Below are 18,774 nucleotides of genomic sequence, written 5' to 3'. Positions count from 1 at the left end.
AGTGTCTGGATTACTCAGAGGTCACACTTTGAATTGCTTCCTACCGAAGAAGTGGCCTGTGTTATTGTGTCTCTGGCTGAGCAGACCACTTAAAAAGGAAGAACTGAAGGCGGTGTCTTCATTTATTTGAAAAGTCTGTTACCGTCAGCCTTCATGACACCTTCTTTTTGTTGATGCGGCAACAAGTAAGCAGCAGAGCGCGTGTACTGTGGTGTAAGCAGGTTGTACATTAGCTAATTGGAAAAAGAAGGAAAAAAAATCTGATGAATTGGGGGAGTTAAATCAATAGAGTGCCTCTTGATTAAACCAATCACCAACCCATCACACTCATATCTGCATGGAAACACTTTTGAGAACTGCAGCCGTTAATTTCTGTGGTGATTATATAATGATTTACCGGATTTGACATGCAGTCAGAAACATACGGCATCATGTTCTACATTCTGCTTCCCTAGATTTTCAGGTGCACGTTTTCCTGAGTGCTCAGTCTGAGCTGAAGCTTAGCTGGCAGCGTACATCAGCGGGTGATTTACAGCTAAGCCGGAAACGGGAAGTGCATGGAGAGAAAAGGAGTTTGAGGATTTGGGAAGAGGAAAGTGTCAGGATGAATGCAGAGGAGAACAAGAAAACGTAGTTCAGGTGAGAGCTGGAGGTGAAATACAAAGGAGGACAAAGGAAGGAGGGGGTATTTCACGGGTCATGTATTGTTAATGAGAAGTTTTTCACCATTCAGATCCAGTTTCACTGCAGACCAAGGGGAGAGAGCAGCTTTGATGGAGTGACTGATGGACGGATAGATGTGATGGGAGGAAGCTCCCTAGGAAACCATTTAATCTGAGCCCGGAAGTCAGTGGTTTTTCACTGTAATTCCACCTTTTTGTTGCAGAGAAACCCTTGAAAGGAAGGGCTTTCTAACAATAGCAGAGGAAACATGGATTCTAAATACTGTACCGACGGCATGTGAGGGATTTTATTACAAAAATGCCATGGATCCATTTCAGGAACACAAGATTACCTGCTGTAAACTGTTCAATATGTTGAATGTATTTCAGGTATCAGATCTCATTGCAAAATATTGTGGAGAAGGCAATAACTTCGCCTTCGGTAATAACATTAAGGGCTTTATTTTGATGGCATCAATCATTCCGTAAGACTGGGGGTTTTCAAAATGTCTCATTTTGAAACCTGACTCCTCATGCAGACGGGATGTTATTTCCAATTTCTTTTTATAAACACAATTCGTTCCTGTAAGTCTGGACGCAGATGTTTCTCCTATAATCCCTGTAGCCAACCAGAGTGTAGTGGTCGCATATTTTATAGCATGAAAACAGACAAAAACAGACAAATTTAGAGAAATTATTGGGGTCATGGACTCTCTGTGCTCAGAAAAATGCAAACAAAAGAAAATGGAAATAATAATAATAATGATGCCATATCCAGATTTGAATCACTGCTTTTGAAATGCGTGTCTTGGGGGGAAAAAAAAACCTTAAGTCTTTTACCTTGACTGCAACCAGTATCTTCTCTTGGTCCGGTGAGAGGTTGTAACACTCGGCCAGGAAGACTTTTCCAAATGCGCCCTCTCCCAGCTCTCTCTTCAGGACGATGTTGTGTCTCTTAATGTGCTGGACGACTGTCGAACAAGGAAAGACAGAGAGAAAAAACATTTTCATTATGGCCATTTTGGTTCAGAAGCGCTGTGGATCTCATGAGATCACAAACAGCTCAAGGTCTAGAAACACTACATCTTATATTACGTTACTTTTTTTTGTTGTTGTTGTTTATTGCATCTGTCTGTGTGACAGAACTACGATGTGTAGATTTGAAACAGCTGTACACCACTGGCCACAATTATAAGTTCATATTTTGCTATATAAATCAGGTATATGTGGTATTATAGATGTAGGGACTGTGTAATTAAGAATAAAATAATCATGACTGGGTATAATAATAAGTATAAATACAGTAGCTATAGGTCTATGTTGGCTCCAGCTTATGACTCTCTCCCTATATATATATGACTTTATTATATTATAGATTTTTCTCTTCAGATGACAACAGGAACACTTGCTTTCTGCTGCGGCCCCATTACTCTCCTTATACTCATTCCTGAAGAAAACATTATAATAAACCCCTGGAGTGTGGTTGTAATTAACCTTCCATTTTTTAAAGTATTTGCTCCAAAACATTGTAGTAATGATGTAGTATGAGGGTCTATAATATAACTTACTGGTCTTCTCTTCTTCTCTACATACGTAGCTAACACCATGTCTCTGACTGTGGCCTATAGGTGGAAGGTATTTACAGAAATTCCTCATTTGATTTATGTTTCCTTTCCTCTAAAATGCCCAGTTGGATACTCAATTGTTTGGCTTAGTCCTGTTTTCTTCCTGCGATTGTCAGCTGAAACAAGTCAATAATTCATTTGTACCTTTATTCACACAACAAATCAGCCATGTTAATTACAGGCTCTGTGTCGCTGATGATTTTTCTTCTTCTTTTTTTTTTTTGCACAAAAGCGCGGCTGCAGGGTGCGCTGAGTTTATCAAGGAACTACTGGCTGTATTTCAAAAGTGGAAAAGATGTCAAAGCGTAGCCTTTGGTTTCTGTCACACTACAAACAAGAGATACAGCGCTTGTCTTGGGGGCATCTTATCTCGGCTCAGCCAATTTCATTTTCATGCCGAAAATTGGTTGAGAGGAGATGGTAATTTAATATTGCATATTTAAGGACATTTTTATGTTGCGCTTAATACATCATAGAAATGCTACAGCAAAGACGCAGATATACAGCTTTTCTCCATTCAGTTTTTACACCAATATCTTTCTTTGTTTCATGTACATAATCTCTTCCTGCCTCCTGCTCACCCACAGCTGGAGCAGAGTTGACAACCCTGCTCCCCGTTGCTTAGTAACTCGTGATTCCTTGCCAACTGATTTCTAGAAAATTTGGCATCTCACCGCACTCGTAAATTCAAAGTATTATACTACGCAATGATTAACAGCATGGTGCCCTTACTATAACCTAGTTAAGCCCCGTCTTTTGATTGTGGGCCAGATGTGCAACTGTCTGTGTGCAGGGAAACACGTATGGTTATCCTGTAATGCATGCGCTTGTGTAGCGCGCACACACAAACACACACACGCACACACAGAGGACACCCATAGCCGAGATTTATGTGTGATGTGATTAAGAGGCGCAGTTGAAGAAAAGCTGTCCACTCAGAATATCAAATTAAAGCCTAGCTAGACTCTCAGAAGGAGCTGCATCGATCTACACTGTAAGCTACAGAGGTCCACCATAACCCAATATTGTGCAGGCAGACGAGGAGACAGACAGAGAGAGAGAGGAAAAGAAAGACAGATAAATCCGGCTAGTCTACATCAGATACATGAAAGAATCTAATGCCGGTTTCAGACGACACAACATTTGTGTCTGATAAGATGTTGACTGTGTCAGATTAGGCTGTTACAGAAATAAACTCTTGCTGTGAACATACTGAGACACATGACAAACTCCACATTGTCACCGACCGATCATACGCTATCCTTCACGCCAGGCACCCAGTGTCGAGAACAAGAGCAACTACTTGAATAATGCTGGCTGCCTTGTGGTTGGAAAAGCCCAAGAAATAAAGAACAAAATTGATGCGGGCCTGCCTTTAGGTCACATTTGGTAAAAAAATGTAATAAATCTGAATTGCTAGTCTTTGTGGTTGGGATATTCCAGTTTAGCCTGAAACCTGGTGTAAGTCTCTCTCTGGACGTCAGAGATGACTGAAGCTGGAGAGCAGCAATGGGCTTCAACTGAAAACCCATAAACGGTTTGTTTTCAGTTCAAACCTAGCCGTGCTGCAATGCACACCAAGTGTTATCGCCTATTTTATTCTGGCCCTATAATTTACGAAATGAGCTTCAGCTTGTACAGATGCAGACGTTGAATCAAGTGATCAAGACCATGAACTCATTAGGACTGTGATTACTGAGATAAAAAATCATCTGAGCGTCATTTTCTCTGAGGATTTGTGCTCATTAGTGTCTTCTACAACTTATTATCATTATTGCATTTAATATTATGCTACCCCTTATCTCTTTACTAAAATATATTGGATTCATGTTAATGTGTATTGAAAGAAATTTGTCTAATCAAAAATGTCTAATCAACCAAGAATAAGTCTTGGACAACTCACTGAAGTGTGCCTTCATCATGTCGGTCAAAACAAAAAAAATGTCTTATTATGCTCCTTTTTTAACAGTTTCAAATCAACAGCATGTAGACATAATGTTTAATGCTGCGTACAGACTGCAGAGGCGTTCGTGAAGAGAATAGTGTCCATCAGTTATATAATTTATTACCCATTCCTCATAACATTAAGCCTTCGTCTCAAACGCAGCTGCAGCGGGTCCCGATCACCACAATCCACCCGTGCACCGGCAGCACACGCGCGTGCACACACACACACACACACACACACACACACACACACACACACACACACACACACACACACACACACACACACACACACACACACACACACAAAGAAAAGGCCATCAACACAATACAGCTACCCACCATTTAACCAGCTAATTACCTCACCGCACCGCTTCCTGCTGTGGTTGTATAATAAGCATTCACCCATGAAAACGCCTCGCACCACTTCTCCTTAATTATCACCCTCAAATAGCAAATAAATTGATGTGTGCGGACCAATGCTTCCCCCTTTTTTTTTCCTTTTTGTCTTTTGTCTGTAGCGTGTGTTGTTCTCCTACAAAAAATTGCTTGTTTTTTTTTTTGTCACATTTTTAGATTTGTTGTCATGAGCATCTACACCGGATTTGTATATTCAAGGATTTGCCACAAACGCTGCGCAAAACAATCAAGAACTTAATTGAGTTGTTTTATTTCTTACGGCCATATATCACTATCTTGCTTTTGACAAGTTGACTCCCCCTTTTCCGTCTTCCTCTCATTATTAAACTGTATCTCTTCGTGCAGTGTTACACATCACTCTCTTCTGCTCGATCGGTATCCTTAATTAAGATCTGCTGAAATATTATTCCCCACTTACCAAACGTTACACGCTTATTCTCAGATTTTTTTTTCTTCCCTAATCACTGCATGTTTTCAGTGCTTATCATATCATCACTTATTTTCCCTCATTTAGCATCTCTCTATCGATTCCTATTATCTCCATCCCCTTATTTAGCATCCCTCTCTTCCATCATATATTCCTCCCTATTGTGATTCCCCTCAGCTGCCAAACCGGATCAGATTTTGATCAACACCGTCTAAACATTAACATCTAGAGTTCTTCCCCCGTTCCGTTGCCCCATTAGTCTTTCTTCCATCAATTGTTTATGACAGGGCTTACAACGTTAACATAAAGAGGAGTAATATTTCCCATCAGTCACCTCGTCTTCCCTCCGTTCCTGTCAGTTTTCCTCCAATCTCCCTCCAGAGCCCTCCCTCACACCTATCCTCTGTAATCAGCATCCTATAAACAGCAGAAGAAACGAATGTCCCGGGACATAATTGTTCCCTGTTTGCCATCTGCCTCTTCTTCCACTCCTCCTTCTCTCATCTTCCCAGAATTCTTTCCATGACCCTGGATACTGACATAAAACAGCTTGAACAGCTTGAAAATTGCGAGTTTGGAAGCCTGAACCCAGCGTTGCACCATAAGTCAAAGACACAATTATGCTAAACAGATGCTTTGGGAGGAAGACCAACCAGAAACGTCAAAACTTCTCTCCATCAAATTCCTGACTCAGTTAATGCCATGACTCTTTTTTTCCCCCTGTTGTTTCCCCCCTGAAAGATAAAATTATCGTTTATTTCCAGTCAGAGCTGCATTAATTCTTCACCAAGATCTTGTATTGATGATGAAAGAGTCTGACCATTGTGCAAAGCCTTCTCTAGCACATCCCAATGATTCTCAGTGGGGTTAAGGTCTGGACTGTGGTGGCCAATCCATGTTTGAAAATTATGTTGCATTCTCCCTTAACCAGTCTTTCACTATTTAACCTTGATGAATCCTGACATTATCATCTTGGAATATGTCATCAGGGAAGAAAAACTCCATTTATGGATTAACCTGGTCCTTCGTTATATTCAGGTAGTCAGCTGACCTCAGTCTTTGGGCATAATGTAGCTGAACCTAAACCCGAGCAATTGCATCAACCCCAGATCAAAGCACTGCCCCCACAGGTGTGTAGTAGACCAGGTATGATGTCTGGATCACTACATCTGCCTCTGTTCTTACCCTGATGTCCCATCACTCTGGAACAGGGTAAATCTGAACCAGACCACACAACCTTCTTCCATTGCTCCAGAGTCCAAAATTTATGCTCCCTAGCAAATTGAAGCCTTTTTTCTGGTTAACCTCACTGATTAGTGGTTTTCTTAAGGCTACACAGCTGTTCAGTCCCAATCCCTTGAGTTCCCTTCACATCGTATGTGTGGAAAGACTCTTATTTTCACTATTTAACATATCCCTGAGTTAAACTGTTGTTTTTCTTCAATTTGTTTTCACCAAACTTTTAAGTAGTCGGCAATCACAATCAGTCAGGTTTTTATTCCTGATCACATTTCTTCCTTGAAGGCAATGGTTCCCCACCGTCCTTCAAGTTTTTAATAATGTGTAGGACTGTTTGTAACCCAGTTTTAGTCACTTCTGCTTCAATCTTTTTAGGTCTTTTCTCTACCTGATGCATGCCACTGATTTGACACTTCTCAAACAGACATCTTCCACGATCGCATGATGTGTCTTTCAAATTAAATGAGAAGCTACTCTTTGCATCAGTTGTGGTTAAATAACTTGTTACTGGCTGAAAGATAATCACCCATGCAGTAATTATCCAATAAGAGGCCCGCACCTATTAGTTTCGTTAAATGGTGGGTGGCACAATGGTTTGGCGGTCAGCACTGATGCCCCATAGCAAAAAGTTCCAGGCTCGAATCCGACTGGGGCCCCTCTGTGTGGAGTTTGCACCTGCCACTAGGCGCAGCTAATTGTGACCTACATTTTCAGTGTGAGCTTGTGAGTGTTTTGAAAGTACTGTATGCACTGGGTGACGTCTGAACAGCATTTTCCAGAACGATGCTAATCCTCATTCCCTTGATGCAACACAATACAAAGCCCAGAAGATCTGGACCGGAAGAAGTGAGAGATGCTGCACACAAAGCCAATGGGATTGTGTAACATAACAGAGATGAAAGAAAGAAAAATCTGTATTTAACTTGTCGTCTATAAGTTCTCTGTATTTCCTTTGGTGTTTGTGACAATAAAAAAGTCACACATTGTAAACTATGTTAATATTAACATAATCTGGAAAATATTTGTATTAAAGTGGAGGGATTTAATCGGGTATGTAATCAGAGCTAGCTGTCAGTTAGCTTAGCATAGCATCAAGATGAGGAAACAGTTGACCTCTGTGACGTTTTTGTGCTTGACAAATAAATAAATAATAAAAACCAGTTAATATAACATAATTTTTTGAGGTGCTGGTAGTTTGTGTTTCTATTTAGAAGCTAAACTAACTTCTACTGTCACTGTCAGATAGAAGTTAAATGGTGACGTTAGCTTAGCTTACTTTATGTTTACCATGAGTATTCTCATCTTACTCCCAGTAAGACAATGTATGTAACAGCAATCAATGTCAGGCCAAGGATTTAACATGAAACGTGCATTTAGCCTACATTTTTCATATAGGTCTACATAAGAATTTTAGAGTACATTTTCTGTAAAGATAAAGTAATGGTGTCAATGGTATTTGCAGAGAAAGTGGAGACATTGTGCTCTAATCGGTGTAAACTTCAACAGCTTTCTCAATGAATAAAAACTGAACATCAAAATAATTAAACACAAATTGAAGGCATGTTTTAGGACTCTAAACCTCCATATAAAATCCTGGCTATATACTGTACATGATCACCGCCTGGGTGTATGTACTAAATATGAGGGATGAAGGAAACAAACACAGTTACCACCTTTGCACGCATTTACTTAATTTTCCTTAATAACGCCTTCCAACAATGTTAACTCATCTGGTGTTATTATTGTTAATGAGGCGCTTACTCAGAAAGAAAGCTGCGCAGCTGAAGCCTTGCAACACAGCTAACATTTCCCGTAATTACACGTGGACCCATTGTCTCCACAGAGTAATTGTTGCTTTATTGCTGCCAGGAAGAAGCTCGTGTAATCATTTAAGTAGGAGCATGTACCTGCTACTGATTCCTGCATTCGATATTACAGGACACAGGCAGGTTAAGGACACCATTTAAAAAGAGTTCAGTTTCTGGCACGCAACTTCGTGTCACTTTGCCAAACTGTCTCCATCAAAGGCTATTGTACCACCCTGAAAAGGCAAAATGCCAAATAATGATTCAGATACTTTCAGTATTTATGCTGCTTGTCTGCGAGTCACAGAGGCACACAGAGTAATAGTTGTAATGACTGTAATACATTAAAAGCACACACGCAGGCACATGAGCATTCACAGCAGTAAGATATTGACTTCATTGATCCTCTGCGTTTTCATTCTCGTCTTTAGGCCTTAAATCCCGGTCAGTGCTTAAGTTATATCACAGCACTGAAGAGGTCATCACCCAGTTCACCATTATTATACGCCCCAAACGTTGCTCTCACCAAAAAGAACACACACACACACACACACACACACACACACACACGTGTGGGTCCATAATTTACTGCAACACAAGGCCAAAGCCTGAAGAGGCTTTTATTACTTGTCAATAATCATAATGTCATGTTGATGGGCCAGATCAATATCCCCGTGTGCTCTCTGTCTGTCTATTTGTTCTCTCTCTTTCTCTCCCCCCTCCATTTTCATCTTTTGTTCTACTTTGTGACTGATGTTTGTCTCCTGCTCTGTTCACTTTGGCTTCTCTTTGCAGCATTAGAGGCTTATGCATGCTTCAGTTCAAGTCACATGTTTTGATTTGTTTCTGGCAATATACAATATGTGTGTGAGTCACACATGCAAGACTCACATTTATGAATGAGCGCACGTATATTAGCATATTGGTAGCAGCTCCAAGGTCATTGTTATGACAGCGCGGAAGCACGTTGCCGTGGTAACCGCTGCGTACCAGAAACATGTACCAGGTGTTTTTTTTTTTTATTTTGTTTGTGGCGTAGTCAGTTTGGGTACGTGTTAAAGATAAATGGGAAGCTGCCACTTACATGTGTCAGTCTTGAGCAGGCTGTTGGTGCTCCTGAAGTACTGGGGGTTTTCTATCACCGGGATCTTGGTCATGCCAATGATCACCGCGTCGGGGCCCATCTCTGAGGACGAAGGGGTGTTGCTGCCGTTGGAGACGTGGTGAAGGGGAGAGGCAGAGTCGTCGTCGTTGCTGATCACAGAAGAAGGTCCTAAGAAAGGAGAGAGACGGGGATAAGCAGCGTGAGAGGAGGAGAAGTAATTAAAGTATTAAGCTGTTACTGGCAGGCATTGAGGAGATGAGAGCCCACACACCTTTCCTGTGTGGTAAATCGGTCGGGGGATGGGTGATTAACGCTTTTTTGTAACTCCGACAACAGACGATCCAAAATTTACACAGCAACTGTGAAATTGGTGTGTGTAGGTGAGAAAGTAAGCAGGATTTCAATTTGTCTGCCAAGCACTACTATTTAGTAACTTTCTACGCACAAACAAGTTGCACAAACAAGCAAAGAAAGTGAAAGAAAGAACTTTCGAGTGCCTGAAAGTGGGCGCCATTATCCCCATTTGTACCATTATCAACCTTTGCTGTGACCACAGGCTTTTCATCCCGCGTTGGACTGTGTGTCTGCTAAGAACAGCCACAGACACGTTTGCTGTCCAACGTAACTGGATGACACATGGTTCAAACTAGCTTGTTTCTCACCCGTTCGACCTTTTTTTCCCCCCCAACAGCTTCCAAGGACGTCTTCCCAGATGGTTCTGTTCGACAAACCATCTGACACAACAGGTGGGGAGATGTGTTAGCCAGACAAACACTTGCAGCTGCACATCTTTTGTAAATTATTTGGCGGTCGACGCAAGAAAAGATAAAAGTTATTGTCCTGACGACATTCCATTGACGACTAAAATCTTCCTTCTCTTGTGCAGTGAGTTTTTAATAAGACGACATTAAACTGGATTCCCTAGATCATATTTCATGTCTCGCTGACCTCACATAAAGTTTTTGCGAGGTAGGAGGTGCATCCAAGGGAAGACTACATGGGCCTGACTGCCGACACATGTATTGATGTGCAGGAGCACTGTTGAGTAAACGAGGACAGAGGCCCTTTGTCATAATTTGACAAAGTTATTGTTGGAAATACGGATGAGTGGCAGAAGCAGCAGCTCTTGTAGAGTTGTTTTGTTTGACTCAGCGCAGATCTGCACTTTTCTGCATGTTGCAAATGAGCGACTAAGCCTGTAAGTGTCCAATTAGAGAACCAGGCTACCACCAGGTACTTCACCAGCAGTGTCTGTTTCTCGTTTAAATGCACCTTCTTTTTTTTTTTTTGGTGCAACATTTAACGATATATTAAAGTGCATTTCTGTACAGCTGGTGGTTAACCTACATGGAAGAAATCTCGGAACCTGGTGCAGTGACGTGGCTATTACACGGCTACAAAAAAAGTCTCTGGAGAATGAGCTCTTCCATATGAAAACCCATGCAGCAGCAGCTAAAAATAGAAGAGAGGTGAGGTGGCATGAGTCAGACGCTGAGCCCAGCCCCGTTACAGAAATATGTTTTGTTTTCGCAACAGACTGGAGCCCTTATTAGTTTTTAATTAAGACGGTCCACGGAGGTTGTCAGCCAGAGTAAACTCTCATGACATTGTTGCTAATTTTCTGCATATGCAGACAGCATGCCAAAGTTTTTATTTTCCCACACAGACTGTGTAATCTCTAAGTAGCAGCTTTGTTTACAAGTGCATACAGGCATGCGTCAGTGTTCACACTCTGGGCTTGTTACCATAATTCCTATCCTGTAACAGTAAACCCGCCTCTAACGACTTAAGGTTAATGTACGACGTTAAATGACTGATTCCCATGTTTTAAAAGTAACAATATCCACATGGAAAAGCATTAGCGGTCGATGTAGTTGTTCCTCCTGCAAAATCCATAGTCCTTGTTCTGTGTTGATACACACTGTTCACTTTATCTGATACAAAATTTTAGCAGTATAAGTTATACATTGTGACTCTGTATCTGTATCTTTATAATAAAGCCTCCTCTGTCCTTCTTCTCTAGATCCTTTTTCTGTAGAAATACTGTCTACACAGCATAAAGGGAATTTTGTGCCAAAAACGACTGTAACTTTCTGAGACAGTCATTTGATTTCTGTGATACTGAATGTGATCACTTCTTTTTTTTTTTATCAGTTGTTCTGACACAAATTAAGGACTGTGGATTTCATCCCACATCACATTTACTGAAATTGCTTTTGGAAGCAGTGATTTTTGGCCACTTCCAAAGGGGGACGGATTGAGATTTAAGATAGACTCGAGTCAACTTTCAGTCTTATCGCATACAATTTAAAATAATCACTTCTTAGATTATTGAAACAACAACCGTCTGTGAAGTAAAAGTGCTGCCACAAGTTCAGGTTGCAGGACTATCCAGTTGCACGCAGCAGTACTTTTCTTTCTTTGTATTGGTTGAAACACCATAACGAAATCCAATTTCCAGTGTTACCAGACTGATGTTGCGTTATGAATTGAACCTGGCTTCGTCAGAGCTGCAACTATCAGTTACTCCCTGCTCAGTGTTTTGGATATTTTTGAGTCACTGCAGCTTTAAGATCTTCCAGAAAATACTTTGGGGAGCTACTTAAAAAGTGAAGAAGATCATGGGTGCATGCTGCATTTCTATCGCTCGCTTACTTAGGAACAACATACAGATTCTGTATGTTTGCAGGACTGCGTTAATTTGTAATTACATTTTATATCACATTTCGTTGTCTCCACTTTCAGCTGATGACAAAATAATGGGAAGGGGAAGAGATTCCAGTGGTAACGCACAAAATATCTTAACGATCACCCGCAATGCTTGTAAATTATACTGCATTAATCAGGGATGTGAAGAAATTACTGCTTTTCATTGCCCTACAAGTGCGGTCATAAAAGCTGTTGAGTGATTGTCTATTTCATGATTCTAGGTCTGTAATATCATCTTATTTATGCCTCTTCTCTAAATTATGGGTGTGAGCGACAGAACATGCGTGTGCAATTGTCTGTGTGTAATGCGATCTTAATGAGCATAACTGGATGCTTCCAGGAGTGGATCCTGGTCTTTCATCGGCTCTTCAGCCTCAGCTTCAGGAATATGACACCAGAGACACGTTCAAGCGTATCGTAGAAAAAACACACAAACATGCGCCGGTCAGGATTGTGAAGCACCGTTTCCTCTCTTCTTTCCGACCCGAGGACCAGCGAGAAATATTGTATTATGAATTGAGATTAATTTCCCATGAGCGCGACACACAATAGACGCTTCCCCCCTCTCCTGTGGTCGTCTCTGCTGAATTATCATACTGGTTGACATCGTTCATTTCCTCTGTCCCTGGCCTCATATCAGGCTCTAGTGCTGTTGACAGGGATAGATTGAGAAGGTGAAGCCGCGACAGTTTGTGTGTGTGTGTGTGTGTGTGTGTGTGTGTGTGTGTGTGTGTGTGTGTGAGAGAGGAACGATGTGTGCGTCTGTGACTCATGTGAGGAATGAAAAGGCCTTGAGAGAGAAAAAGAATGCGAGCGAGCACAATGGTTTGTTTTTCTGTGTGTGGAAACTTGCAAAATGTGTGTGTTTGTGCTTGGTGCGATGTCTGGCAGCATCTTTCTGTGTCCAGACACACAGAGACTTGTAGAAAGACGGACCTGATGTTTGGGGAAAATGAAACAACTCATTTTAAACTCGGGATCAAATGCTTTTGACACATTTCATACATCCTACAATCTCATATTACGGAAAACCACTAAATGTCAGCTTGTCACGCAGTAGGATATTCTTTGTAATATAACATATAATAGAATACACAATTCTAAATGATACATAATAAGAATTTGATCAACCAGGAAAGTGGAACTTCTCATTAAAAAACTCACAGATCACCAAATTAAAATTTAAACAAGCGAAGTGGAACAAAAGATTATTTCATGCTGAAAATTCAAATCACAGTGTTCTCGTCAAAGTGCCATAGACTGGAGCGGTGTGGCTGATTCAATGGAAATCATAAAATAAAATGAAACAATAGCTCTGAACAGAGTTTTCTAGTAACGTCGGTGAAGTTTTCCCAGAAAGAAACCTTGACTGAAATATTCACCATCAACAAAGTGAAATGAATGAATTTTATCTTGTTCAAAAGTCCAAGGACGACGTAGTAAGTGGAAATGTTTGATTTCCATCTGTGTCTCGAGGTCAAAGATAGTGCCTGGTGGAAAGTCAAAAAAAAAAAAAAAAAATCGTATTAAACCAAGGCGGGCGCTACCATTTTGTTTCCTCCTTCAAATTGGAAGGAGCCATTTTGTCACGACAGAGACTTCGTAACGACGGACTCTAATTGGACAAATTCTACATTGTCTGATTACCCTCAGCGTTCATCTAAACATAACAAAGGGAAGAAACAAAATGACGCACACAAGAGCGCAGGTTATTGTCTGTCAGTGTGTGTGTGTTTGTGTTGGGAGGGGAAGATCATTAACGCGGAGAGGTCCCAGGGTCAGATCGTTATAAATACCGTTAAGCCGAGGGCCGGCGGGAGCCTGCGTGCATTTGTGTGTGAGACGTGTAGAAAGGGAGAGGTGGCAGCAGGTCCACTGGGAGTGGCTGGGTAAAAAAAAAAAAGGGGGGGGGTGAAGAGATGTGGAGATGGGAGGCGGAGGGGGTGAGAGAGAGATGGACAGCAGAGGTGAAGGTGTAAGTGGGGTCAGGTCGAGACCCGGCGCTGTTAATAGACATGGAACTGGTGTTTAAACCGGAGCTCCTCGCAGTGTGGAGGGGAGAAACCTGGGTTAACAGTCAATAAATTACAATGTCTCGCCTTCAAAGCTCGGGCCATGGCTGAGAGAAGGGTGGCAGATGGGAGATGAAAACTGCCAGTCAATATGTCACTGTTCTCAAGTCTATTTATCTCCGTAACAGCAGACAAAGGCTCGGTTTTGCGACTATCGTACATTTGCTACGTTGTGAAACGATTGTAGTGAATTCAAAAGAGAGAGAGGTGGTGGTTTGAGCTGTGGAAACGTGGCTTCAAACACAGAAGCTGGTTTACTTCAACTCGGGTCTAATCTGTGAAGTTCTTCCATGTTTAACTATCCATTAGACCTAACGGACATGTCTTCGGACAGTGGAAGGAAGTACCCGTAGACAACCGACGCAGACACATGGAGACCATGCAAACTCCAAAAATAAAGACCACAAAGATGATGTTGGATCAAATCAACAGTTAAGTCAGATTATTAACTGACGGGACAAGAAATCTGTAATAAATACAATGTGAGTAGCTAAAATGTGAAGTGGTGGGATGCCAGTCTGTGAACCAGGTGTTTCCAGTAAACATCTTAGTCAGGGGTCTTCAATGTTTTTCAGGCCACGGATCCTCAAACTCAGATTAAGTAGGGACCCACTACATACTATATGTGTTCTACATTAAACTCGGCCTAGAACTATTTATAAATATATATTATTATTAGCATTTTGCATTTAATAATAAGCTATGTCTTATCTCTTTGCTAAAATGTCTAATCAACCAAAGACTTTGCGACCCCCCTGCAGTTTGCCTCCACAGCCCCCGTGTTGAAGACCTATGATCCTAGGTAATACTAGAATTACTCACCATCATTAACCACTCCAAAGATGTTTTTACTTATCATCTTTCATAAAGAATGCACATTTTTTACATAGACTAATTTAATAGCTGAATATTTTTATTTATTTTTATTTTTTTGCTCGTGTGTTCCTGAGCAGGCCTCGCTCATCCAAGCTGAAGCTGAGAAAATAAGATGACAGTTGAGCACCTCGGGCTGATGGAGGAGAGACAGGGCAGGGAGGGGCATTAAAATTTAAGGAAGTGTGTCACTGGATCCAAAATTAGTATACGCCCCCCAGTGCTGCATGAGTCATCAACATTTTAAAATAGTTTTTCAGGTAATGCTACTCATAAACTACTTTAGCATATAAAGAGTGATTCTTTTTGTCAGTGTTGGGCCTACAGCTCGCATGTGGACGCGTTTCATATTTAACATAAAAAATTATTTCATCGGAACGTCAATGTCCTTTGTGCCCATTCTAAATACACTTTATTTATGTTATTCCCGAAACTCATTTTGTGAGTGTAATGTTACAATTACCAAAGGCAACGGTTGCCAGAAAGGGAACTCATCACCCCGGTTTGTGTTCAGAATAGAAGGATTTAAATAAGCCTGTAGGTGTAATTCACCGCTGCGGTTCATCTCATTCTTGATCCAATTTGTGTACGAACAAATGTCCCTGCATCGAGTTTAACAGCTGTTTCTGTCAAGGAAGGGCGGGCAATGCTGCCTTCCAATCAGAAAACACGGCATGAATAATGACAGTGTAAAATTAATGACCTCCAGTCCACAGTGCTCGCTTCATTAGAGCTTTTTGTTGAGTGCTGGAAATCAGATGCTTGGCGAAACTGAGCAGATGTGTTCTGTCATCGTGCTGTAGTTACACAAACTTATTGGGAAAGCAAAAAAAAACCAAAAAAAACAGGGAGGTATTAGTAACTTCTAAGCTGCAAGTGGGGAAAGTAGGCATGGAAATTCTTGTACACCCTTCGTTTTAGTTCTCAAACAGGGCATCAAGAAAAAAGGTCTAGAAATGACCTGTGGCGGAGCCAGCGATTACGAGTCAGACATGATGTTACAAAGCTATGACTTAGTCCATGTGTCCATTCTTTAGCTCTTTACATGGCTGCTGTGACACTGGTCTTACTGCGACAGCCTGAGGTTCTGGGATCCTGAATGGAGCAGGAGTTTTATGGCAGCAGCCTACGCTGGAGTAGAGTTAAAACGATGACGGTGAGTGACTGTATTGATCTCTCTCGGGCTCTCTGGGTACACCTCAGACAAACCGAAGCCATTTACTGCTGCTTGTTGCCCAGGGCGATAGATGTAGAAAGGCTATTACGAGATTTAAGGACATGATGGCCTGTCAGTCACTCTGTTAAAGCAGCTACGTTGTCTCAAGCCCAGAGAGGAACGACAGGAACAGTTGTTAGCAGATAATGGTGGATTTCATGATTTGAGATTAATGGTTGTTGAGGTTGGAGTGCAAGCCCGGGTAAAATACGGGCTTCAGACACACTTCAGAGGCAGTGATTGACAACCCGGATAAAGGTAAATTTTGTACTAGCTGCTAACCACCTTTTGCATTGTGTTGTCTTTACGGTTTCCCAGGCAACGCCCGGCTACAGTCAGATCATTTGCTTTCTGTTGATTAAAAATAACTAATTGCAAATTTAAAAGCTAAGGAAATCTTAGTCTTAGCGTCTAAGCAGCCGGTGGAGCCATCGCTCAGGCTCAGACGCCGCTGACCCCCGAAGGCCTCCGTGACCCCCTAAGCCCTTCACAATACGCACAAGCACACACTCGCACATGACCGGTAACGTGAACCCTTTGGTCTCTAAACTGCGCTGTCACCCTGCTGAACACAGGAAGTCATCTATCGATCCGGGAGGAGAGGGATGGAGAGATGCAGTTGAGAGAGACATGCAGGGGGGGAAGGAGGAGGAAGTTTAATGTGTAAGAGGAGAGGAGCTGCAGATTCACTGAGTAGTTAACAGAAAGACAAACGGACAGAGAAAAAGAAACATGCTTCTCTCAATCATGTTCTTTCTCTGAATCAGCATGTTTTATTTATTTATTTTTTGAGTTCTGGTCACTGGTGTAAAGTAGAACAGATGATGGGAAACAGTGACATGTATTACAGTTGCCTTTTTACTGCTGGACATTTTGTTCTTTTTTACATTTGTTAATGATGTCACAGTATTTGTCACTACCCGCAAATAATCATTGGGTTTCACCCTAATTAAGATTCACTAAGATGTGAATTGTTATTATAAGATGTTCTGTCTTTAAGGGACTTTTTTCCCCCACAAGACTCACAACCGAAGGGTTTAACCAACTGCCTTCATCCCACGAGAACTTTTTTTTCTATCATCTCATCTATAAATCAAAATGTGGTGAAAACACAACTTCGTGAGAGATTAAAACTTTTTGTTTCATCCAGCTACCAAGCAGATTAACGAGATTAATGAAAGATGCAGTCACAAATCCCAAATCCTGGGATCTTTCCACAGTTTGTGCTTGACAAAATAGCTGAAATGATTGATCACTAACTAAGATTGTTATTGTTTTCTCCGTCCTGACTAATCAGTGACTCATTGCAGCTCTCTCTCTCTTTCTATATACAGGCAGACGTTTATATATAGGCAGACGTTTGTGTTTGTGTGTCATTTCAGTGGCAACTAAACTGAAAAAATGAGAAACAAAGGTTAGACTGGATAAAAGAATAGATAGTATGAGGCAGACAGAGAACAGTTAATAAAGAGAAAAGAGACGGATACAGTAGACACAGAAGATGGATACAATTTCCTTTGCTCTGCAGTAAATGTCCATATGAATCTGCCTGTACAAGCCAAAATCCTCCTCCTCCTCCTCCTCCTCCTCCTCCTCCTGGCCTAATGCGGAGGCCTATCACATTCCCCTTTTCTCTGTACGGACCACCGGTAAAAATAGACATTTGCTCGTCTCTCGCCATCACTATGCTTTTGTCTCACGTTGTGTATCTCCTTTCTCATCTCCGTGTGTGCGTCTACCACCTCTCATTCTTTCGTCATCCTCCACCTTGTTTGCCCTCCTCTCTCTCTCTCTTTCTCTTTCTTTCTTAGTTTCTTCTAGCAGCCTTGGTTTGATCTTTTCTATTTATAATATTCAACCCACATTCACCTTCTCATATGGCGCACTGGAGGACCAGTTCCTCCTACTTAAAAGCACTGTGGTGGTCAGACATTCGGGGCCTGTGTACTCAAACCATTAACCCAATTAAAAAAATACTCAGACCTCCATTAACCCAATCAAAAATATACTCAAACCTTCATTAACCCAATTAAACATATACTCAAATCATCATTAACCCAATTAAAAATATACTCAAACCTCCATTAACCCAATTAAAAATATACTTCATTAACCCAATTAAAAGTATACTCAAACATTCATTAACCCAATTAAAAAATACTCAAACCTTCATTAACCCAATTAAAAGTATACTCAAACTTTCCTTAACCCAATTAAAAACATACTCAAACCTCCATTAACCCAATTAAAAACATCCTCAAACCTCCATTAACCCAATTAAAATCTACTTATTAACCCAATAGAAAGTTATAAACTGTACAAACCAATTTAAAATCATACTCAAACTTCTTACATAAAATATAACTTCCTTAACAATTAAAAGTGGTACACAACTTCATTAACCAATTAAAACATCGAAAATTAACTGATTACAGTTTACACTACCATCATGAATCAGTTTCTGACACATCTTACATTACAATTCTTGCTAAACTTCTTATACAATTAGGTGGTCAATACGTTGATTTATACCATTAATAAATTTAACTGATTATTTTAAATAAATTACCTGCAGTAAATGGAGATAGTGATTTTCCAGTAAAACCTGATAAAATCAGTACATCTAAAGCTAGATACTAGCAGCAAAATGTAGATGGATCTAAAAGTAAAAGTA

The 18,774-nt window shown here is 40.9% G+C and overlaps 1 protein-coding gene across 4 annotated transcripts in view; it reads right to left on the bottom strand.

Moving 5' to 3' along the window:
- The window catches only part of ntrk2a (neurotrophic tyrosine kinase, receptor, type 2a), an 80,217-nt gene that overhangs the window by 21,707 nt on the left and 39,736 nt on the right, over positions 1 to 18,774 (bottom strand). For all 4 annotated transcript variants that reach the window (XM_047591095.1, XM_047591096.1, XM_047591097.1 and 1 more), the window contains 2 exons: positions 9,210 to 9,398; positions 1,503 to 1,633 (listed from right to left, as the gene is read on the bottom strand). In XM_047591095.1, coding sequence (XP_047447051.1) covers positions 1,503 to 1,633; positions 9,210 to 9,398 — 320 coding nt within the window. The remainder of the gene's footprint in view (positions 1 to 1,502; positions 1,634 to 9,209; positions 9,399 to 18,774) is intronic.

This window comes from Mugil cephalus, chromosome 8, assembly GCF_022458985.1.
Source record: "Mugil cephalus isolate CIBA_MC_2020 chromosome 8, CIBA_Mcephalus_1.1, whole genome shotgun sequence".
Classification (NCBI taxonomy): Eukaryota; Metazoa; Chordata; class Actinopteri; order Mugiliformes; family Mugilidae; genus Mugil; species Mugil cephalus.
Note: the sequence above shows the minus strand (reverse complement) of the source record. Positions and strands in the feature narration are given on the sequence as shown.